This window comes from Daphnia carinata, chromosome 9 (assembly GCF_022539665.2).
Source record: "Daphnia carinata strain CSIRO-1 chromosome 9, CSIRO_AGI_Dcar_HiC_V3, whole genome shotgun sequence".
NCBI classification, from domain to species: Eukaryota; Metazoa; Arthropoda; class Branchiopoda; order Diplostraca; family Daphniidae; genus Daphnia; species Daphnia carinata.
The window spans coordinates 6,758,181-6,779,694 of NC_081339.1; the positions used below are offsets into that span (position 1 = coordinate 6,758,181).

The 21,514-nt window shown below is 37.1% G+C and overlaps 8 protein-coding genes across 8 annotated transcripts in view; 3 read left to right on the plus strand and 5 right to left on the minus strand.

Moving 5' to 3' along the window:
* The window catches only part of LOC130698162 (EMILIN-1-like), a gene marked incomplete at its 5' end in the record, with an annotated part of 50,318 nt that overhangs the window by 20,978 nt on the left and 7,826 nt on the right, over window positions 1–21,514 (minus strand). The window lies entirely within an intron of this gene.
* LOC130697896 (chromobox protein homolog 1-like) lies at window positions 1,901–3,165 on the minus strand. Its single transcript, XM_057520685.2, has 4 exons — window positions 2,984–3,165; window positions 2,633–2,897; window positions 2,448–2,551; window positions 1,901–2,213 (listed from the first exon to the last, which is right to left on the minus strand). Exons 1-4 carry the CDS (start codon window positions 3,085–3,087, stop codon window positions 2,081–2,083), a joined length of 606 nt encoding a protein of 201 aa, XP_057376668.1. The 5' UTR covers window positions 3,088–3,165; the 3' UTR covers window positions 1,901–2,080.
* Window positions 3,954–6,600, minus strand: LOC130697891 (phosphoacetylglucosamine mutase-like). Its single transcript, XM_057520680.2, has 11 exons — window positions 6,430–6,600; window positions 6,228–6,298; window positions 6,038–6,167; window positions 5,859–5,954; window positions 5,401–5,794; window positions 5,208–5,334; window positions 5,019–5,131; window positions 4,798–4,955; window positions 4,557–4,737; window positions 4,368–4,495; window positions 3,954–4,291 (listed from the first exon to the last, which is right to left on the minus strand). The coding sequence occupies exons 1-11, from the start codon at window positions 6,528–6,530 to the stop codon at window positions 4,150–4,152; spliced, it is 1,641 nt and encodes a 546-aa protein (XP_057376663.1). The 5' UTR covers window positions 6,531–6,600; the 3' UTR covers window positions 3,954–4,149.
* Window positions 8,320–12,997, plus strand: LOC130697901 (uncharacterized). Its single transcript, XM_057520692.2, has 36 exons — window positions 8,320–8,534; window positions 8,609–8,822; window positions 8,883–8,987; window positions 9,052–9,126; window positions 9,182–9,244; window positions 9,308–9,358; window positions 9,431–9,496; window positions 9,562–9,624; window positions 9,681–9,743; window positions 9,814–9,876; window positions 9,933–9,995; window positions 10,054–10,104; window positions 10,172–10,225; window positions 10,286–10,348; window positions 10,407–10,469; window positions 10,525–10,578; window positions 10,637–10,690; window positions 10,751–10,801; window positions 10,860–10,913; window positions 10,973–11,035; window positions 11,103–11,156; window positions 11,220–11,270; window positions 11,342–11,395; window positions 11,453–11,515; window positions 11,580–11,630; window positions 11,700–11,753; window positions 11,807–11,869; window positions 11,926–11,976; window positions 12,039–12,092; window positions 12,151–12,213; window positions 12,274–12,339; window positions 12,401–12,466; window positions 12,531–12,596; window positions 12,659–12,709; window positions 12,764–12,826; window positions 12,892–12,997. The coding sequence occupies exons 1-36, from the start codon at window positions 8,520–8,522 to the stop codon at window positions 12,948–12,950; spliced, it is 2,277 nt and encodes a 758-aa protein (XP_057376675.1). The 5' UTR covers window positions 8,320–8,519; the 3' UTR covers window positions 12,951–12,997.
* LOC130697890 (TBC1 domain family member 15-like) lies at window positions 13,744–16,888 on the plus strand. The gene is made up of 14 exons (XM_057520679.2): window positions 13,744–13,905; window positions 13,975–14,073; window positions 14,147–14,348; window positions 14,408–14,570; window positions 14,632–14,777; window positions 14,842–14,949; window positions 15,013–15,172; window positions 15,246–15,399; window positions 15,463–15,661; window positions 15,742–15,869; window positions 15,935–16,024; window positions 16,095–16,436; window positions 16,499–16,665; window positions 16,741–16,888. The coding sequence occupies exons 1-14, from the start codon at window positions 13,876–13,878 to the stop codon at window positions 16,796–16,798; spliced, it is 2,046 nt and encodes a 681-aa protein (XP_057376662.1). The 5' UTR covers window positions 13,744–13,875; the 3' UTR covers window positions 16,799–16,888.
* On the minus strand, window positions 16,902–18,287 carry LOC130697892 (pseudouridylate synthase TRUB2, mitochondrial-like). The gene is made up of 5 exons (XM_057520681.2): window positions 18,020–18,287; window positions 17,737–17,955; window positions 17,449–17,665; window positions 17,249–17,385; window positions 16,902–17,183 (listed from the first exon to the last, which is right to left on the minus strand). Exons 1-5 carry the CDS (start codon window positions 18,150–18,152, stop codon window positions 16,903–16,905), a joined length of 987 nt encoding a protein of 328 aa, XP_057376664.1. The 5' UTR covers window positions 18,153–18,287; the 3' UTR covers window position 16,902.
* On the plus strand, window positions 18,249–19,651 carry LOC130697900 (6-phosphogluconolactonase-like). Its single transcript, XM_057520691.2, has 5 exons — window positions 18,249–18,501; window positions 18,749–18,949; window positions 19,005–19,133; window positions 19,218–19,375; window positions 19,447–19,651. Exons 1-5 carry the CDS (start codon window positions 18,261–18,263, stop codon window positions 19,540–19,542), a joined length of 825 nt encoding a protein of 274 aa, XP_057376674.1. The 5' UTR covers window positions 18,249–18,260; the 3' UTR covers window positions 19,543–19,651.
* On the minus strand, window positions 19,649–21,047 carry LOC130697894 (dual specificity protein phosphatase MPK-4-like). The gene is made up of 7 exons (XM_057520683.1): window positions 20,892–21,047; window positions 20,683–20,802; window positions 20,521–20,617; window positions 20,372–20,458; window positions 20,158–20,300; window positions 20,026–20,095; window positions 19,649–19,967 (listed from the first exon to the last, which is right to left on the minus strand). Exons 1-7 carry the CDS (start codon window positions 20,920–20,922, stop codon window positions 19,649–19,651), a joined length of 867 nt encoding a protein of 288 aa, XP_057376666.1. The 5' UTR covers window positions 20,923–21,047.

Sequence of the window (21,514 nt, forward strand, 5' to 3'; positions counted from 1 at the left end):
AATTGCGAAAGTTGGGTGCACGTGCGAACGTCCTAAAACTAATTAGATGGGGAGTGCAAGCAACAAATCTACACTAGTGCACCGCGTGCAGGTGAAAGAGCTACTGAGCTGCTAGATTCTTTTTTTTCTTCCTCTCCCCCCTCCTTTTTTGTGAATGCCCGAGGTTCTTCATCTGTTTTAGGGCCTTGGTAACAAAAAAAAAATTAAAGTAACGTAGGATAAATCGATGGGGAATGGCTATAACCTCGGGCTCACCTGGAAATAAAAATTTGCCCTTCAACCTATCGACCTTCAGAATTAGGTCCCTCTACCCTACACTCTACTTCCGAGAAAGCAATGTGACACGTGTCTGCGAGTATTTAAGGCGGTAGACGACGCTAAATATTCACTTTCGTAAAATGTCCTTCCTCTACAAATACACTACAATTCTTAACACCATCGTCATTCGATTAGCCTATCAGGTAAGTTGAAGTTATGCTAACTAGCTTCATTGTCTCCCTTAATTGTGGAAACTAAGAGGTTATTTCAACTTCGTAATTTATTAGCTCTAAATCTATGTTAGCATACTAATCCATAATTTAATCAAACTGTTACCAATAGTACTCCATTGCTTTTTAGGAAACGACGATTATTCAATCCTTGTTCGGGTAGGTGCTGAAGTGTTAACTCTAAGTCTCTTTCAAACTGCATTGAAAGAGGAACGAAATTGTTAAATTCCATTAATTATTTAAAATATTTATAGTACCATACTATAGGTTCGCTGATTCTCATAGGTTTTCACACTGCTGGTATTCATCACGTAATCATCTACTTTAATTCACATTACAGACCTGCTATTCCTGAAAGTAAATAGAAATTATTATGCATCGACAACCTTTTCAATACAGTTCAAGTATGTGAGTGTAATTCTTGTACCTGCAGAACACCATAAAAAAATTTCTCCGTGCATCTAAATCTGCTTGATATTTCAACTGTTCTAACTCTGAATAATTTTCAAATAATTTTATGTTTAACATATACTTTGTCACACGCCAAATTGTCCTGATCTCTTTAAACACAAGCAAAGTTAGATCTTTAACTTATAAGGCATCAATAAAAGTGGATGAAACTTGGTAAAAAAAACCTTAAATTAACACAAACAAATAAAAAAACATTAAATGTGTCAAATTAATTAAATTTAATGACAACTTCTTAATAATATCCATGCAAATTAAATAACGCTTTGTCCAGGAAAGTAGATCAAAAGCTAAAGTAAAGATTGAAAAATGGAATTGTTACAAGTTCATGGCAATTACAATGGCAAACACCCTAAAATATAGAGAAAGATATAAAGAAAGTTTCTTATCCCTACCTTTCTTAAGCTTTCAGTGATTGTATGCACCTTTGCTTTTCTTGCGTAACTGTTTTCTACAACCATGTCGCTCCAACATTTACCAAACCGATCGCTTCCCGTGGTTAGCTACTTCTTTAAATGCATGAAATACCAACATAAACTTTTCTTTCGTTACTAAACGTTCACAACATTAAATGTTACACGTTCAGCAAATTAAAAACAAGATAAATTTCGAGAATAAAACACGTTATCATTGTTAGAAATCGACGAATAAATTATCTGTACCTGTCTGAGGCAAAACTACAGGTGAGATTAACGTCGACGACGGCCACGATCATCCCCTAGTTAGAAGTACTGCGATCGACGAATGTCAAAGCGGATGGGGATGCCAACGCTGCTCCGGTTAACAGTGTTGCAAAACAGCGCCAGCAAATAACCGAGTCATTCCCGGTACACTGCCATCAATCTGAAGATATTCTGCAACGGTTTCCAGTAGGAAACTACATAAGATACGCTAAGATGTGTTCCATTTCAACGGGAAACACATATTTAGACTTGAGGAGGTGGTTTCTTCATTCTCGTATAAAAACCGTGTATGAAGAACTTGGGAATTCGAGGTCCACATGAGAAATCGACAGATAAAGACGAACGTATAAGACAAACGTGAAAAACCTTGCCACACTTCAACGCTTAATAAAGGTGTTTCACTACAATGATAAAAATGATACTTAAGTATATGCTGTCTTCTCAATTTTTCCCGGAAGTTTTGCCCTTTAAGTTTGGCCAATACAAGTTCTTCTCATAGAACTGGATCACGACTTGCGGGCAAAGTTTGTTAGCTAGGCTTGATGGAACTAGATCACAGTCATCACATGACTTCCTGGAAATTAAACCATCAGAACGCATCAGCAGTGTGTCTAGGATGGCTTTTAATAGCAACGGAACGACTAACAAGAGCAATGATCTAACCGCAGGAATAATAGTATCCCAACTTTTAAAGAAAACTGGACATTGTCGTCACATAAAACATGGCTGAGGATCAATATTCACTAATGCCACTGGATACGTTAACTGCGTATATGATGCTATTGATACTGAATTAGATAGGACAAACCACTTTATGAGGAAGTGAAGTTCACCATTAGGACTGTCGTCGGTCGCTCCTATAATTGTTTCAGCCTCCATATTTCGATCAAATCCTGTTGAAAGACTGGGTATCTATAATAACATGTAGAAAACCATAGATTTACTGGCCACATCTTGATGTTTATTGCCATGAGACAAGTATTAGAAACAAACCTGCACTTTAGTTTTTTTCTTCACAGCTTTTTTTTCTTGGCTTAGCTTGTTTTGTTTATTTTCATGATTCTCATTTAACGGTAGACATTTTTCTTTTTCTTTTTTGTTACTATTTTTCTTTTTCATCTTTTCCTCCTCATTTCTTTTGCTTTCAAATGCTGTAATCAAATCATAGCAACCAAGGTTTTTCTTGGGTTCCCAAGTATTGTCATCGTCTGAAAAGCCAATCCATTTCAGCAAATACTCAACTTCACCATTCTTCTCCCTAATATGATATTAAAGATTCAGTTATATTACAAGGCTGTCCATTTGTATTAACTATAGAATAATAGAAACAATTTCCAAACTAACCTCCGGTCAAGAATTTTCTCGACAATGTATTCTTCTTCATCCGTGTCACTTAATGCAGATGAAGCCTGACCTGACATCTTTTTACCTTTGCTATTTTGGGACATGGTTAAAATCACTTGGATTAGGTAGGCTAAGGCCAAATGAACTCCTCTTCGTGATATCCTCTCGCGCAACCTGAAGAGCTTGAATCAGATTTAGATAAGAGTGACTAATTCTAGAGGTCAACTGAAGACGATAGAACAAGCATGGGAGACCAGAGTAGAAAATGTTTTCATTGAAATTTCATCTTACATACCAATAGACTAACAACTTCAAAAGCCTAATAGAAGATAAATCTATACTCACTTGAATAAAAAAAAAAAAAAAACAAAGAAAGAAATGAGAAATTATTGTTAGTTTTTTTTACAGCTCCAGCACGCGCACTTACTACATCCAACACTGAATGGTGTATTGCAAACGCCTCTACTGGAGAACAAAGGAGGTCGTTGATGATTGGCTGTTCACTGGCCTGGGGTAGAGAGGAAGTCCAATGGACGGAATTGTTATAAAAAGAGACCTCTTGTCAAATTTTCCAAATTCAACGTTTAGTGAATTGAATTCAAGGCCATCCAATTAGTTCTGATAAAAATTTAAGTTTCTGGGAACAAATAACTGTTCAATTTTATTTACTGGTATTGTAACTACTTAGTTTAGCCAGATTTTTGTCTTTTTTATTTGTTTTTAATATTAAAAGAGGTTAAAAAGTTTAAGCACAAGAAACAAAAGGTGATTCACAAGCTGGCAAAATTTTCTTTGTAGAGCTCCATACAAGATAAGATTTTACTTGTATGGTTGATTTCACTGATTTACATTACCTCTTGGTCCAAACTTGAGGTACTTACCTTTCATGTTTAAAATTTACACTATAAAAAAAATAAATCAATGCCATTAATCAACATTCAAAACATGCAAAACCGCCACGAACCAACACAACACTGACTCCACTTGTATTACGCAGCTTGAACTATTCAATGAAACAAGGCTGGAATGTGTATTTGAAAACGAAGTTTCATAACAGCTGTAAAATATGAAATCTAATCCAACATCAAATAAAATCTTACACATCACTAACATATACCCCATACTCACATGACATTTGCCTAATTTGATTTCATTGCATTGTTATTTCAGTTGGGCAGAGAGGGCACAGGGCCAACACCATTAGCTAATTCGTAGATCTTCAATGCTACCTGGTGTGCCAATTGATCGGCGTTAGCTTGAGTGTCGGCCTCCGCATATACTCGAACTACATCTTCTGTACCAGATGGGCTAACAAATTAATTTAATTAGAAACAAAGAACAAGCTTGGAATTTTTTTGAAATATCCAATTTAGCAATTCGTTACCGAGCAAAGGAACGACCCTTGTTATATCTAGCCACTATTGAATCAATTTCGGTTTGCAATCCAGGAGGTTCCACGCAACGACGTTCCGCATCTGAAGTCTGAATGACATTTCTGTCAGCGACGCTGACCTATTTTAAATAAACGATATATTACAATCTGCTTGATAGACTACAGAACCTAGATGTAGACCTTCATCTGTCTATTTGGTAAGTCGGTATAGGCTGCATCCCATTCAGCAATACTCCAACCGAATGCATGAAGCACTGTTTCTACCAGTAGGAGATCTGATAATGCATCGCCAACTGTTTGATTTATCACGTCCATTAATAAGAAGAGTCGTTTTGCGGCTACGACATGATCTGCCGGTAGACTGTGGAACAAATCTGAATAATTAGTTATGACGAAATGGTATCGACTAAGTTTCTAATACGTTTCATCGGAGGCAGCTTTTTTAATGATATCGATGGCCGTAGGACTAAATATAACAGTGCCATGGCCATTCGCTTCGAAATAGACGCCTATGTCAAAATCTAGAGCACGATGATGAAGATGCTTGATACCGGTTGGAACACACGCCACTTCAACTCCCTACCATTAAGATAAAGAACATGAGATGGGAATTCAAGACACATCTTATCGAAATCCAATTACCAAAGTATTGTTGATATATTCTGTTGAACTTCCGTTTGCGTAGGCAGTTTGAACTAGTCCCATGTTCAGGTTCAAGCCACTTTCTTTGACCAGTTTTTTAATATAACCAGCGACTATGAAAATTAGAAAAACAATGAAATGTTTTTAAAGTTAGCGTAAAAAGCTAAACGAACGATGGAAACAACAAACCTAAAGTGGCAATTTTATCACCATCAAGCAGTTTAAATTTTCCTTGAGCATCTCGATAGTAATAAACCAAACGGTCGGCATCGCCGTCCACTGATGCCGCACGCTGGCCTACTTCAAGTTGCATGCTCTGTAAAAATGAAGTTACACATTGTCACAAGTGAAATGAAGGGACAGAATGCTAGAGAAATTTTACTTGTGGAGGTTTCTGCTGAACTTTGACATAGTCTGCTCCACATTGATAATTTAGCTTGCCTTCGCCGCTACTGAAAATGGACACTTCAAGGCTATTTCCCAAGTATTCCTGAAGAACCTTCATTTTTAAAGCACCAACCCCATTAGCTCCATCAAGAGTGAGACTATGCTGGTACTGGCCATTGTCAGCATTTTCTCCCCTGAGAGCTTTAAATGCTGTAGCTATCTTTTGAAAATACCCTTCTTCGTTAGGTTCTCCATAAGCTTTGTTCGTGTTTTGGCAAGTAACAAAGAAATGCAACTGAGGAGTGGAGACAACACCAAAATCAGTGACACATCCTTGAACTGATTCAACGCCATCAATGATTGCTTGGGCTAAGTATGGACTACTTGGCCTGAAATATAATAATCAATTCAGAGTTACATAAAGAGTTAGCTTTTTGGCTTTGCAGAACATACCTCGTGTCTCTGCCAACATAAACCATTGCACTTTTTCCAAGCTTTATTTTGTTTTCTTCCAATATACCATTCATTGTTGATGAAAGTTCTTCATTCCTGTCAGTTAACAGAAACATGATTTAGCACATATTATGAAGGTTGATAATTGAATTTGTTTGTAACTCAGTTGTTTTACTCACTTGACATTGGCTAATTTGGTAGCAATGACTTCCCATGCTGCTTCCAACATTTCTCCATGTGGATCAACCAACTTAACTCCATTATCAGGTTCATCATTGTGGGATGCAGTTATCATAACACCAATAACAGCTAGATAGAGATGAAATTATAAATAGCTGCCATGGAAAGCTGAACATTAAACCAATTTACCATTTTTCTGCATGGATCTAAAGGCTGCTAGAACCCCCATCCGATACATAACATGGGCTAGTTCTTCCGCTCTATAATTAAATAAGCAAAGTACATACATATACATCTTTTTAACTTTTAGTAAAGATAACCATATGGAATATGATCAACATCCTATGGAAGACAAACACATTAACAACTAGTTATCCACTATGCATCATACTTAGTTCTGAATCCAGCAGTACCATACTGAATCCATTTTTCTGACTTCCGAGGATACTTTTCTACCCCCAATTCCTGAGCCTTGTTCAAAACATCCGCCATTTCAATACAACGAATTCACTGCACGATTGAGAATAGAGAGCTGTCAAAGTGAAAGTGCTCCAACTCTCCGATAAAGCGCGATTGCGATGTTTAACTGAAACAGATAAGTTCGCGAAGCAACAAGTAAAGGAGATTAGTTTTCGTCATCAATTTTAGATAAGCGAAAGAATTATAAACACGAATTAAACTTAACAACTTTTATGAGCAGATAAAAGAAATTACATCATTCGACGTGGCAATAGTGTATGATGACAGCTTCTTTGGCGCCCAATTCGAACTAAAAGAAGAAAGCAAAAAAAATGTATAAACAAGACAAACAAGTGGATTTTTATTCATAATCATTCGCCTTTTGTCCTCCTTTCAATGCATTGACAAGCAACGGAGAATTGCAGATAACAAGTTTCATGAACTATCTTTTTCGCTGGATTGCTATACCACCGCAAATATATATATTTCTTTAAAGAAGTGCCTACCCCAAAACCTTCAGGTCACGCTCTGCTTACTCCCGTTACGCAAAAGGTAGTTGCTCTAATTTCAGAGTAAAAAAAGGGGGGAAAAGAGTCTTGTTATTTTTTACGTGTGTTGTCGCCCAAACACAAGAATGTGTAACACAACACGATTGCTCAACTCGCCATATCGCCGTAAATAGCTTACATTGTCCAGATAAACGAAACATGTTCCACAGACCCAGAATGTTCTCTATGATCAAACGCGATGTAATCCTTAAAACGTTCGAACCTGTAAAATTCATTGTTGACCTAGTCAGCTAAAACGTTGGCTATTAAAATTATATGACGGAGCAAGATTGAAATTAGTAACACAAATAAGATGATTCCCACTCGCTTCCCAATATTATTTTGATTCAATCAACAATTAGAATGTGATTCACAAAAAATCTAACGAATAAACAACCAAACATCAGCAACACGATTTTTCTTTTTACTGACCTTCCCGTTACTACTGGTTGGCAGTATGTCCAACAAACCCAATTACCAGCACCCACACACAAAGACAATTAAGTATGTTATTGGGGTTCGCGCTATCAGAATGTGGCTGAAATGTCAAGTAGGATCACTTTATCTCATAAACAACTGTTATTATGTCAGGATTTTTTGTTAAAAGGATTTTTGAGCGATGAAGGATGCATCCTCATTAGTAGAGTCTAACGGTAGCCATGGAGCTTCCTGTCGGCATAGATCTGATCGTATACAAAACGCACGATACAGAACAAGTCTTTATGTTGTTTTACAATATCCTACAGTAGCAACAAGTTTTTTGTTTACTTTGAAAATAATAAATGTCAAGCCGATGAAAAAATATGGGAGAGAAGAGTGTAGGTTAATCAATTAAATCCGTCACAACTAAGCGCATTCCGGATGGTCTGGAATTTAATGAAGCATTCGTGTTTTACTAGGGACACGAGTTAGACAGTTGGGTTAGTTGCGTTGGACATGTTTCCTATATCAAGCTGTTCAATCAAAGGAGCCCTGATGATTTGAATCGCATAGTTTTTCAAAATTGGTTTGGACTGGCTAAAAGAGCTAAGCAATCACGATACGACTTCACCCAAAGAGATAATCGTAGGTCTCCATTATTTTCTTTGGCAAAAAAAAACTAAAAAAAAACGTAGAAATCGGTCACATTTCTTTTGAAATCAAAAGAAAATTAAAACAGATAACGATTTCTTTTCCAAAATAACGGGAGCTAAACCCGCAAATCGAAATGTTTGACAAACTAGTTAAGCTGCATAGTTACGGTCATCAAAGGACAATGGCCTTGCACATCAAACAAAATACATGCTCTACGCGCTCTATTAGTACGCCTCGAAAGAATGTGGGAAGATTTTTCGATCCGTTTGAATGTAAACCTGCCCTCGTCGTGAAAGCCGATAAGGACGCAAACAGTTAACGTAAGTAGACTATATAAAGGGGTGATGGTCAAAGCTTGCATTGCTTAATGGGACCCTAGTTGTAATATTGTTGACACAACATGAAGAGCTCCTCAGTAAGTGCGCACATATTTACACAGGGATTCACTCAAAAAATTAAAATTTGGTACCTTTTTCGTTCGATTTTCAGTTTGCCGCCGTAGTTGTTGCGCTGGCCTGTGTCGCATCGGCTCAGTTACAGGACGGACGGGATAATCAACCGTACGAGGACTTCTTTTATCCCGACCCGCATTCAGATGTGCCCAAGAAAGTGCCAGAAGGGAGAGGACTCATTTTTAGAAGGACATCTTCGCGATTCGAAAAACTGGAACAAACAGCAGAAGATTTAGGCAGTAGCTTGAGAGGTACAATTAAATATAATTCAGATTTTGTTGGCAATGAATGAAATGAGGATTGTTTTTCAGAAACTTCAATGCACCTGACTGAGACTACACGTCGCTTAGAGTCTTCATTGAAAACGTTGGCCGAAACAAAAACTGAAGTCGTGGATTTAAAACAAGAATTAAAAAGCAAGAGATTTCAATAGATCAAATAGGGTGATACTAAAAGTAATGGTTTTTTCATAATTTGTAGATGCAACAGAACAATTGGCAGATGTAAGACTAGATTTCGTCGCCACAAGATCGGATTATACTCAACAATTGGACGGTAACGACTAGTTCATTTAATTTTATCAATTGGTCCTGATTAAATGTTTAATTAGATTATGAGTCAATTAAACAAGATTTGACGAGCACAAAGGATGATTTCGTCAAACAATTTGAAGGTAATTTTTCTACATTAAGAACTTGATTCTTTGGGAGATCAACAACAGTTTCCCATTTTTCAGACATGGGTGTACTCAAGCAACAATTTTTGGACGCCAAAAAACAATTCGAAGGTGCTAAACTTTTCAATTTTAATGAGTGTACTGTTTAGAAATTTTCAGGAAGTACTAAGAAAAGTTTGTTAGATTTGACGATAACCCAACAGGATTTGGTGGCATCCATGAAGGCGGATCACGCAAAACAAATGGACGGTAACTTTTCAATAATTTCATTTGATTTGCTATTCACTCCCAAATTGTTATGCAAATTTCATTAGAATGGGAAGCCATGAAACAAGAACTGGTGGTCGCTAAATCAGATTACGTAAAACAGGTGGAAGGTAAAACTTCAGCAGGGTCAAATGTTCAACAGATATTTATAACAATTTTCGTTTAGATTTAGCCATAGTACGACAAGACTTGGCCAACACAAAGTTGGAGTATGCAAAACGACTTGAAGGTATCGTATAAATTATTTCAAGATCAAATTTCGGCTTTTTCAAACTAAACGCATCAATAAATCCTATTAGATGTGGCTCTGATTCGACAAGATTTGGCGAACGCCAAAGAAGAATTTTCAAAGCAAAATGAAGGTAATACACCTATTAACTTCAAGTGTTTAAAAAGAATTCTAATCAACATTTCCCAGACATGGCAGACATTAGGGGGCATTTGCTAAATGCCAAATCGGATTACGCGAAACAATTGGATGGTAATATCACGAGTTAAACTTGTTTTCAATGTGAATATTACTGATCGAATTTGAATAGATGTGTCCCTCGTTAAACAAGATTTAATGAACGCCACGAAGGAGCTGGACGGTGATAATTTAAATATTTTCATTTGCTTTTGGGCTGTTCATTAATCAAAATGTTCAAATTGTGGTAGTGATTCATCAAGAACTAGTGAGCGTCAAAGAGGATTACGTAAAGCAATCAAAAGGTAACATATTTCAGCAGTTTAAATAGTTATTCATCTGAAAAACAACGAAAATTTTAATAGATACTGCAGTTGAAAAAGAAGAGCTGATGAACGTCAAAGATCAATATGCAAAACAATTGGAGGGTAATGTTTACTTTTCTCAAATTATTATTTTTTATTACGTAAACGAATTGTTTTCCAGGTGTCTTCGTACTCAAACAAGCTTTAGTCAACACTACAGCAGATTATAAGAAACACCTTGACGGTATTATGTCAATAGCCTTATTTTCAAACGCATTACTAAAGTAAATTGTTTACAGATATGACGGTCATTTTCCATCAAAATTTGATTTACGCTACTAAACAATTAGAAGGTAGGCGAATGTCGTAAGCGATTTTACTTTACATCTAAAATATTTCAATTTTGAGCAGAAACCCAACAAGATCTAATGGTTGCCAAAACAGACTACTCGAAACATTTAGAAGGTAAAATTTGGAGGTTTTGATTGAATTACCTTTTTAAATGACAAATGAATTCTTTAACAGATATTTCAGCCATTAAATACGAGCTAATGAACAATACCAAACAGTCCCATGGTATAAAGATCCTTGTGTCATTTAAAAAAATTAATTTTAATCATCCGCTTTCCTTCAGCTATTCAGCAAGAGTTGATGACTATCAAGACTGATTATGCCAAACAAGTGGAAGGTACAAGTCCCATTATTTAAAGACCAATGTTTTTTAACGAGTATAACAAACTTTATTAGGTGTCATCCAAAGTAAACAAGATTTGGTGAGCACCAGCTCATATTACGCAAAACGATTAGATGGTAATTTCTTTAGAATTTGTTTACTTTGGAATAGATACGCTAATAATTAATTTGGTTACATTCGCAGAAACTCAACATGGACTAATGTCTGCCAAGACGGATTATGTAAAAGAACAACAAGGTACTTTATATCTAAATCGTTAGAGAATGTGGACTTAATATTTTCATTCAAATTGTCGAGCAGAAATTTCAGCTGCAAGACAAGACATGATCAACGCTACTAAAGAATTAGACGGTACTATATTTTACGTCTGTCATTTGCTATTCATTTGATTCATTTAGTACCTTTTGATTATTCTTTTACAGCCACACTGCAAGCTCTTAAAACCGTCAAGGCAGATTACGCAAAATATTTGAACGGTAAAATCAACAGCTACGACATAGTTTTTCTTTTGATTAATAAGTAAATCTAATTAGACATCAAGATAATCCAAAAGGACATCGTTAGCGCTAAAGCGGATTACACCAAACAAGTAAACGGTAATATTTGAACAAACTGAACAGCGAATATTTTTTTACGTGAACATGAATGACGACATTTTAGATACCGCAACATTAAAAAAAGAGTTTATGAGCATCACCAAGAAATTGGAAGGTAATTTTTCAAATTACGTGATTGGCAATTCTTTTTAAAATTAATTTGGACTTGATCGAATTTCTACAGCAAGTCATCACGATTTAATGAGCGCCAAGGTGGATTACACAAACCAATCGCAAGGTAAGCATCGCAATAAAAAATTGTGAAATGCATATTAACCCAAATCTAATTAGATTTTGCGGCGATCAAGCAAGATCTAATGCTTGCAAAAGAAGCTTACGTAAAACAATACGAAGGTAGCCATCGAATTCTAATTTTACTTCCAAAAATAACTAACAAAATCTTGTTATAGATTTGGCAGCAGTTAATCAAGAGCTAGTGAACGCTACTGAACAACTGCATGGTAAAACAACGCAAACTAATTTAAATTACGCTTATCAGATACTAATTCATTGAATTCGGCAGCAATTCAGCAAGGGCTGACAGAGGCTAAGGTGGAATATGCAAAGCAATTGGATGGTACTAAGCGCCCTAATTTTGATTTACTTTGGGTGCTAAATGAAATATTTCTGAACAGACGTTGCGGTAATAAAGCATGAACTGCTGAACGTCAAAGCAGATTTCGTAAAACAAATGGAAGGTAGCATTTCACTAATATGAATTTTTTTAGTTTTCAACAACGTTATTGAACTTTGATTAGATTTGGAAGCAGCCCAGCAAGAGTTAGTGGAGGCCATAAAGGCAGACTATACAAGACAATTGGACGGTAATTTTGATCAGTTCAAAGAATTTCTTTTTTTAAATGGATATTAACAAAGTGTGATTAGACTTGGCAGCAACTCAGCAAGATTTGGTGAGCGCAATGAGAGCGGATTATACAAAGCAATTTGATGGTACTGTTGTAATAGCCTGAATAATAAATTATCCCAAAATTGAAACCAAACGAACTTTCATTAGATTGGTCAGTTATTAAACAAGACTCTATAACAGCCATGAAGGTTGATTACATAAAACAGTTTCACGGTAGGGCTTACTTTTTCAATAATTAACCTGATGAAATAGATAATAAAGAATCTTTTCATTAGATTTGACTGTAATAAAACAAGATTTCGTGAACGCCACAAAGAAATTGGATGGTAAATTATTTTGAATTGTTACAACTTTCAAATTACTGATAATATCTTACTTAGATATTGCGGCAATGAAGCAAGATTTCGCGAGAACCAAGGCGGATTTTACGAAGAAATTGGCTGGTATTCTTTTACTATCATAAATTATTATAGTTTAAAAAAATTAAAACTAACGACGTCTCTACCAGATCTGGCAGTGACACAGCAAGGCTACTGTAAAATAGTATGTAACAACAACACGAAATGAAGAGCCCACACAAGATAAAACCGCAACGACCAGGTGTGATAAAAAAAAATTCTCTAGTGGTATGGGGAGTGATATTATTAATAGCTAATGTCTTTCAAAATGGGAAAAAAATATTCAAACATGACAAGTAAATTCAAATTTTTACAATTTCAATCAACTATAGACAAACATTGCATACTGGACTACTTTTTCAAATGGCTTACTCTATATGAAGGTAACGGAACACAACTTCAGGCTTTTTTGATGATTGTGCATATTAATTCTACATGTTTGGCTTGGGTGACTGCTATAGATCAACTGAAGATTTGGACTTACCAAAGGAGCAGCATTCCATAGTTTATGTTGGAAATAAATTCATTCTCTACTGCTGCTGGAAAAAAAAAGATAACTCTGAAGCTAAACCCTAATGCAAACAAAAGTTTTATTTATGATTATTTATTGTGTCACACCAACACTGTTCAATATGAGCTACATTAACTAAAGGCATTATTCCTAATTTTTACCAAATTAGTTTTTGTTCTTTAATGTCTAAGAGGTATAAATTCAATTAAGGAGTCTAAACAAAAAATTCGTTAATATAAATCAATTTTAAAAACCAATATATTCATGGGTGGCGTAATTATATTTACCTTCTCATCGAGATAGACAGGTGTTCACTAACACAATGCACATTGCTGACTAAACTGAAAATCCGAACCGGAATTCGAACATTCATTTGTTTTTTTTTCCTATTTCCAAACAGCGTTGTCAAATATTTCCCATCTTCATCCAATTGCGATGTTTTTTATGTCGTCTTCCGCAGTCGACTCGCCAGTTGACACGAAACGTGCACACATTGTTTACCATTTTTCATGCGTCACACTGAGTCATCGTCAAAGTTTTCAATCTGGATTTAGCAGTAAAACAATATTACTCCTGAAGTGCTATGCATAATTCAGAGGCTGATGGAGGATCTGTAAGCTTTAATATTCGTAGCTTCCATAGAATTTGTAGTGACAGCATTTTTATAATTGTTATTTCCTAGTTCCTCCTGTACGAGCAAGACGGAGTTCTATTGACTACGAAAGGAATTAGTGGAGACAGTTCTAATCTTCATCTAGGAAAGTTACGCATCGTTAAAGAGGTTTCGTTTTTTTAAAATTGAATGTTGTAGCAAGAGAGATCCACGGGGTGATCTTATTGTTTTTGCTTTGTAGAAAACAGGAATATACATGCTATGGTTAAGTGAGGAAAACATTGGAGGTCCCCCATTCTCTGGATCAGCAGAAACTGATTGGACTGTGATTAACCCTAATCAAGGCTCTGTTGGGTATCACAGTAATGGTATCGGAAGGCCCATACGTTTTGAAGTAGAGGATTTGAAGTGCATCTGTTTGTCTCCATTATCTGAAAGCAGTGGTATTCATAAAAATATTGTTCAACTTTTATTTACCTTATACATATTGGATTATGCCCAGGCCAACCTAGAAGACACAATAGTGGGGCCAAAGCAGACCCTGCAAGGACTTGCAATGTAACATTTGTGCAAACTGACGGAACAACATATTCTAACCTTATTTTTCCCGGTGGATCAACATCTGGTCTACTTGATGCTCTTACACAGCATTTAGTGTTGAAACGGTATAACCAGGACATCTTATAATGATCCTTAAAAGGAGTATTATTTCATCCTTATCACTAGATCTTGCCATGATGACTCGATGATTTTGTGTGAACCCAAATCCCCAAAAGCAAGAAGAGATCCGTATGAGCGATCACTAGCTGAACTCCGCCTTTTCCCGGATAAAAACCCTGCCGCTATGCATTCAGCCAGCTATGCTAGATTAGGTATCCTCTATATTTAACATTTTTTTTTAGTCTTCGTGAGACTACGATTTTTCGCAAAATTTAGGCCAGTTGGGTCAAATTGGTGTTGGAGCCTGGAGATTCGTAAATGATCTGAAGAGAGATCCTTACACTGCAACAATGACAGCTTTTTCAAAAATATCAGATTACTTACGTATGTTTAGTATTTTTTAAAGGGAAATAGTTCCATGTAAATGCATCTATCGCTGATTTCTAGTGCATGAAGAGGAAAAGGCAAACGAAGACATCGCAGAATTACTTCATAAGAGTTTGTCATTGGATGAACCCACAACGGCTGTTCAACGCGTTCCCATTGCCAACTACGATGCAGATGAAAACACGGTGCTTGTGGGTAGCTCTGATTCTTCTGTTGAAGGGTAATACAAATTAAATTAAGTTGTTACGTAGTGGAATCGTGAAAGTGAGCCGCTTTCTCATAACGAATTTCAGGTATGAAGTAATTCAACCTCCAGTGGCAGATCTGATTTCGAGACCGAAAGTTCTACGAGGGCAACCCTTAACCGAAGTGGAGTGGCAAACCTATTTCGATGATGAAGGACTGATCCAGAATTCAGAGGAGATTCGCCGCAAAATATTTTCAGGGGTAAACGATACTAAATAACATTAGGTTTTTACTTAGATGCATCATACAATCTATTGAGAATAGGGAATAGAGCCGTCAATCAGAAGCGAAGTCTGGAAATTCCTTTTAGGCTACTACCCCTGGAACACAAGCCAGGTTGAGAGGAAAGAGCTACGTGACACAAAAGAAGAAGATTACTTCCGCATGAAGCTTCAATGGCGTTCAATGTCTGCCGATCAAGAATCTCGTTTTGCCGCTTTCAAGCAACGAAAAGATTTAATTGGTAAGAAGAAAAACAAAACAAACCGACCATTTGGAATATTTTCAATTAGTTCATCAACATCTTTTTTCCGTTTTCTATAGAAAAAGATGTTAATCGAACAGATCGAACAATTCCCTTTTATGCTGGTGAGAATAATGCCAACGTGTCCACCCTTCGTGATGTTCTCATGACGTACATGATGTACGATTTCGACTTGGGATATGTTCAGGTAAATCTAAATTATTAAAAAGACTCATAAAATTGATGTTTGTTAGAAAATTCTTATATATATAGGGTATGAGCGATTTGTTAGCCCCGCTTCTCTACGTTCTAGATGACGAGGTAGATGCCTTTTGGTGTTTTGTGGCATACATGGAGCGCGTAGTAAGTCATTGCGTCAAGCGTCTAATAACCTCAGCAGCACTTATTTTAAGCTCTAACCATTGTCGTGTAGAATTTGAACTTCCAGCTAGACCAGGCCGGTATCAAGCGACAATTGAGCCAACTTCGAACACTAGTGCAAGCTGTTGATCCTCATTTGGCCTCCTATCTGGATACTCGCGACTCTGGCAACTTGTTTTTCTGCTTTCGCTGGCTCTTGGTTCTCTTCAAGCGCGAGTTCAACTACCCCCAAATTCTGCGCTTATGGGAAATCTTCTGGACAGATGGGCCATTCCACGGCGACTTAGATTCGTATTCATCATCCAATTTTCACCTATTACTCGCCCTTAGTATTTTGGACAGTCAAAGGAACACTATCCTGGAAAATCGTTTTGGATTTACTGAAATACTTAAGGTATTGCAATGAATTAAAATTTAAATACTTTTGTACCTATTAACAATGTTTGTTGTTGACAGCATGTAAACGATCTGGCGTTGTACATTGACCTGGAAGATGCGCTAGCAAAAGCTGAAGGAATTTTCATACAAATTAAAGACTCTCCTTCGGTTGGTAAAGAAGTCCGTAGCGTACTCGGACTTAGAGAAACGAGCGGCTCATCTGATGACAGTCCATCTTCGAATAGGTCTCCGATTAGCGAATTTTCCATGTAAATGTAATTGAAAATCTGGAAATGGCGTTTTTTCTTCCATGTTTACAGTACGGATTATCTATCTGAGGAGCGCTACGAAACTGCGCTGGGCCTTCATTATCTGTAAAGTACTGATTACGATTATAGCACTATTTTCACGTTGTATTTCTTGAGTGGTTATAATCCACGCGGTTTCGTTAATAATAAGGATATAGTTTACGTCTTTTTACTTTAATTTTGTGTTGGCGGATGTTGTGATGGTTGTGGCCGATCGTAAGCGGCTAACTGTGGTCCTATATCTGGAAGAGATCTCAGTTTCCTGTGACAATGACTCATGTGGTCTGGAAGGTACTTTAGTGACCAATGTTTTCTAAGTAATGCGTCATCTACTGTGAAGCACCCATAGCGGATACAACGAATCTGTTGGCACACAGCTGTACTTTTCAGCGATAAACCCAGATCATGGATAAGAGCTGCCATGTACTGCTCATTTTCGTTAACGCAATGGATTTCTAAGAAGATGAATAGGAATGCTTATCCACACCACTCAGTGCAGTAAATGTTTAAATTTGATTACCTAATGTGAAATCGGGAGGATTAAAATGAATACATTTAATTCCATAAATAAGTGGAGGTCCATTAACTGCAGGTCTAAGTAACCCTTTACTGGCAAGTTCATAAGCAGTTTGGCTTTGGGGGTCTACTCCACAATACCTGTATAAAATTAACCACAATTAGGACACGGAAAAATCAGTAAGAAAAGTATTACTTTCTTACTCAAACATTTTCTTTTGGTTTGATGCTTGGATTGATGCCAGTATTCGATTCAGTTTGTCTCTGCTGATATGTATAAAGGTGGTTTTTTCCCAAACCTTACCATCATCCCAATGAGAATCAGTGGCCAGTCCAAATTGACTTTTAATATGGTATACACTTGTAGGTCGGCTGAGATTTAGTTTGTGCAGGGTTCTATTACCTTTGTTAAGTCCTACCACTGCAGAAAATTGTTAAAGCTGTTTTAATAACTTGTTTTTCAATTTTGAAAATGTGTTTGTATGTATTTACCAACTACTCCGGCAGTCCTAAAACCTAGCAAGTTTCCTGAGCGTAATCGAAGGTCATCAGCAAGAATTGCTGGTCCTCTAACAAGTTCATGGTCAGCAAGATTTGGGGTAGTGATTACTGAATAACTAGTGGGTGCTGGTAGATCTACATTTGTGCCATCAGTGAGTGATTCAATTTTCACATATGTCCTTGGACTGGTTGGTTCAAGTTCATTTATATCTAGATTGAAAGGGTAGGTTTAGTTATGTTATTCCCACCTTAATTAAAAAGATCTAAGGGTTACCTCTAGAAATATTGAAAGCGAGCATACTCCTTAGTTTCCTCCATGATATTTGTGTAGGTTTGTAGAGGCACATGACACCATTTAACTGCAACCAGGCTTCTCTTATCGTTGTAACCGAAGTGGAAACGGCCATGGCTTCGTTTTATGCTCTAATTCTATTTCACCGGACTTTTAGAAATTTTTTCTAGTCTACCGGAAACTTTCCAAAATTATAAACAGATCAAACAAGTTTAGATCAGGCATGTCGTCGTCTGCCTCGTGGCTTTCTCGTATCTTCTGCTACTGCAGTCACTGTCAAAGTGTTGCCGGAAATCAAAGCGAATTACAACAGTATAACTTAAATACTGAATCTTTGGACATAATGGAGAAAATAGAAGTGGTCGATTCTGAGGAACAAGTGATTCACGCACTGGTTCACTTTGTCGAAGAGAAATCCAAATCAGCAATTGCAGAGAGAGATCGGTTCGTTATGGGCCTGTCAGGTGTGTCCTAATTTTAATTTTAGGTTACATAAAAGAGTAATTAGATTTCAGTTTACAATGATAATCGCAACTTTCGGTTCCTTTCTCCAAAAATAGCTAAAATAACACAACAACAAACAGTAAGAATATTGTAAAGGAATAATAAGGTCCTATAATTATTATATGGAAAATAAGTTTTATATCAATAGATCCCTCAATAAGGAGTTTTTAATAGGCAATGGTTATAAAACAATTTCTGATTTATTAGGTGGCTCAGCTTCCACATTTCTTTGCAAAGGCTTACCTATGATAACATCTGACTGGACTAAATGGAAATTCATATTCTGTGATGAACGAGTCGTGCCGTTTGACGACGCCGAGTGTACGTTTTCTGTTTACAAGAATAATTTGTTTTCTAAGGTTCCATTCACCGATGAACAATTCGTCATCATCGATCCTTCTTTGCCCGGTAATTAAATCACAAGTGAATTCATATTTGCACATACTGATATAATTTCTTTTAGCCAAGGAGGCTGCTGAAGACTATGAACGTAAACTAAGAGCTCTGTACCCTGATGACGTGGATCTACCGAAATTAGATTTGTTATTACTTGGGGCTGGTCCAGATGGACACACTTGTTCTCTTTTTCCAGGTATTAGGATAGGTTCAATATTATCCAACAGGGTTCGAACGCGGCTCCGTGCATTCATTAATTCCAACATCTGTCACCAATTAGGTCATCCACTGTTGGATGTAACAGATAAATGGGTAGCTTCGATCGACGATTCGCCGAAGCCACCGCCAAGCAGAGTTACGTTGACTTATCCTATCATAAATAACGCCCTTAGCGCTGTCTTCCCATTCGCCGGCGCTGGCAAAGCCGAATTAGTTAAGGTATGACATAAACAAACTGATTCATCCTAACCACTCTTTTCAGTATAAGCTTGAATTACGCAATTTTCCAGCGTCTACTAAAGGACAAGGAAGACTTGCCAGCTAATCGTGTCAAACCGGCTGAATTGCTTTGGATCTTGGATCGAGCCGCGGCTAGCCAATTGTAAAGGAAAAGAGCTGTGGATGTATCACTGTTCGCATGTTAATGCTTTATCATTCCTTATTGTCTAAGAGGGATTTTGTTTTGGGGATTTCAATAAAGTTTATTTCAACTCACTTGCTGGCGATGAAGTCGACTTTTGAAGGGGTGAAGTAGAAACCCGGTTGGTACGATGCAGCGCACGGACACTTTAGATTCTGATTCCAGCTGAACGCTCCGATTTTACATCGGCATTTTGGGCATAGTAGTTTGCCCTGTGGTGCAGAACTAGCAGTTATCCAAGGTGGTGGGATGACAAAAAAGGCTTGCCGGCAGGAATCTATTCTTATCTGCTGGTTGGAAAGAGCAAATCGAACCCAAGAAAGATCCCTCCAGTCAGGATTTTCCTCTGGTCTGTGATATAAAACATCTTCGCCATAAGCTAGGACATACCTTAAAACAAAGATTTTATAAATCGTGTTATATAAAATTAAGTTATTGTGTAATTTACCTGCAGGTTTTACACTTCAGTGTTGATTGGCGTGATAATTCTCCTGGTGGAGGGGCCACTGGAGTACCACCTATGAGGGAATAGTATTTCACTGGTATTGCAATAAGATGCTGTAGAGACAAGTTATCTTACAATGCAAGTTAGCCGTTTGTTGTAAATTGTACCATCTAGAGACAATCGAGTCCATTTTGTTCAGTTCCATAAGCACTCCATAAAGCCTGAGTTGGGCCATAAAGCCTTCATTGGGCATGACAGATGGTCTGACAGCTTGAAGTCTAGAGCATAATGGCATGTTTGGTTTTGTGTCATTAATACTTACGTTTTTATAATCAATTAAGCAGCCCACCTTGCCAAGCCTTCCTCAGTTGAAATTTTGTGCTTTTTCTGAAGGTAGCTGATGACTAACGTGGCACTCCGGGACACTCCATGAAAACTGTAATTCAAACAATGAAGTATCCAAACCGTTTTAAAGCTATTGCAGCATCTTATGAATACCAATGGACAAGGACACCACCTGATTTCAATCCTTTTTCAATGAATTCAAAGACAGATTCAAAACAAACAAACAAATCCTGGTTGCTCACATCATGGGCTGTAATTCAAGATCAGAACAGTGTAGATGACAGCAAAAATCTGTTCAGCAGTTCAAATATTTACCCGGGACAAACAGGTAATAGAGCCGTCCGTTAGGGGGCAGAGGTTTGATATCGACAGTTACAATGTTTGTGATGCCATGATCACGCAAAAGCTTCTTATCCAGAGCTGAAGACAAACCTCCTGAGAAAACGATCAGGTAACGAGATTTTAAAAGCAATCACGAATGTAGGGCCAACTCTTACGAGTGCGAAAAGAGAAAATGCAATTACCAATCCATAATTTTTCCTCGATGAGGTCCATTTGTGAATTTGTACTTTTCGTCTGCTAATTATCGATTCACTGTGTGACGTTTCGTGAAAAGTGAGAATAATTATCATAGATTGAGCAAAGCAATTATAACGTTGACAAATTCGAACCGAGAAAGACAATGAATAATAAATACAAAGGGACAAATGAAGTTTTCTCTTGGTGAACGAGAACTCATGAAGGGGCATGAAAGTTGCGCCATTTTGGTCTCGTGCAGAATGCATGAAATTGTGAAAATGCGTGAATAAACATGAAAGGTGAACTTGAGATTGCATGTGAAAGGTCAGTGCAAGTGAGTCGTTCTATTCCCACATGGTTCCAACGCAGTGTTATTAGGGGATAGAACAAAGAAGACGGAAAGGACATTCATATCGATGTATCCTATTACAGGTATCAAAAATAGATTTTTTTTGTTTTTGCTCTCACCATTTTTTTTAACGGAAACAGCGATGACGGTGATGACTAACTAGCGTATAGTCTGGGAGTCTCTTGTCAAATGTATAATCTATTAAATTCCCTAGTCGATAATATGAAGAGCGACTTGGGTCGATATCCTGCCTTTTTCAACGTAATAGAGTTGCTATAG

Coding starts and splice junctions, on each gene's coding strand:
- LOC130697900 (XM_057520691.2), top strand. CDS start 18,261: ATGTCGTCGTCTGCCTCGTGGCTTTCTCGTATCTTCTGCTACTGCAGT. Junction 18,950..19,004: donor CATCGATCCTTCTTTGCCCG/GTAATTAAATCA, acceptor AATTTCTTTTAG/CCAAGGAGGCTGCTGAAGAC. Junction 19,134..19,217: donor CACTTGTTCTCTTTTTCCAG/GTATTAGGATAG, acceptor GTCACCAATTAG/GTCATCCACTGTTGGATGTA.
- LOC130697901 (XM_057520692.2), top strand. Junction 8,823..8,882: donor TTTAGGCAGTAGCTTGAGAG/GTACAATTAAAT, acceptor ATTGTTTTTCAG/AAACTTCAATGCACCTGACT. Junction 11,396..11,452: donor TTACGCAAAATATTTGAACG/GTAAAATCAACA, acceptor AAATCTAATTAG/ACATCAAGATAATCCAAAAG.
- LOC130697894 (XM_057520683.1), bottom strand. CDS start 20,922: ATGGACCTCATCGAGGAAAAATTATGGATTG. Junction 20,803..20,891: donor CGAGGAAAAATTATGGATTG/GTAATTGCATTT, acceptor TCGTTTTCTCAG/GAGGTTTGTCTTCAGCTCTG. Junction 20,301..20,371: donor ACTGAGGAAGGCTTGGCAAG/GTGGGCTGCTTA, acceptor ATTATGCTCTAG/ACTTCAAGCTGTCAGACCAT.
- LOC130697896 (XM_057520685.2), bottom strand. CDS start 3,087: ATGTCCCAAAATAGCAAAGGTAAAAAGATGTCAGGTCAGGCTTCATCT. Junction 2,552..2,632: donor AGAAAAAAACTAAAGTGCAG/GTTTGTTTCTAA, acceptor ATGTTATTATAG/ATACCCAGTCTTTCAACAGG. Junction 2,214..2,447: donor CTTCACTTCCTCATAAAGTG/GTTTGTCCTATC, acceptor TTTAATTTCCAG/GAAGTCATGTGATGACTGTG.
- LOC130697892 (XM_057520681.2), bottom strand. CDS start 18,152: ATGGCCGTTTCCACTTCGGTTACAACGATAAGAGAAGCCTGGTTGCAG. Junction 17,666..17,736: donor TAGGACTGCCGGAGTAGTTG/GTAAATACATAC, acceptor AATTTTCTGCAG/TGGTAGGACTTAACAAAGGT. Junction 17,386..17,448: donor AACCAAAAGAAAATGTTTGA/GTAAGAAAGTAA, acceptor AATTTTATACAG/GTATTGTGGAGTAGACCCCC.
- LOC130697890 (XM_057520679.2), top strand. CDS start 13,876: ATGCATAATTCAGAGGCTGATGGAGGATCT. Junction 14,950..15,012: donor AAAAATATCAGATTACTTAC/GTATGTTTAGTA, acceptor GCTGATTTCTAG/TGCATGAAGAGGAAAAGGCA. Junction 15,173..15,245: donor TCTGATTCTTCTGTTGAAGG/GTAATACAAATT, acceptor AACGAATTTCAG/GTATGAAGTAATTCAACCTC.
- LOC130697891 (XM_057520680.2), bottom strand. CDS start 6,530: ATGGCGGATGTTTTGAACAAGGCTCAGGAATTGGGGGTAGAAAAGTAT. Junction 5,795..5,858: donor TATGTTGGCAGAGACACGAG/GTATGTTCTGCA, acceptor ATTATATTTCAG/GCCAAGTAGTCCATACTTAG. Junction 4,292..4,367: donor AAGGGTCGTTCCTTTGCTCG/GTAACGAATTGC, acceptor TTAATTTGTTAG/CCCATCTGGTACAGAAGATG.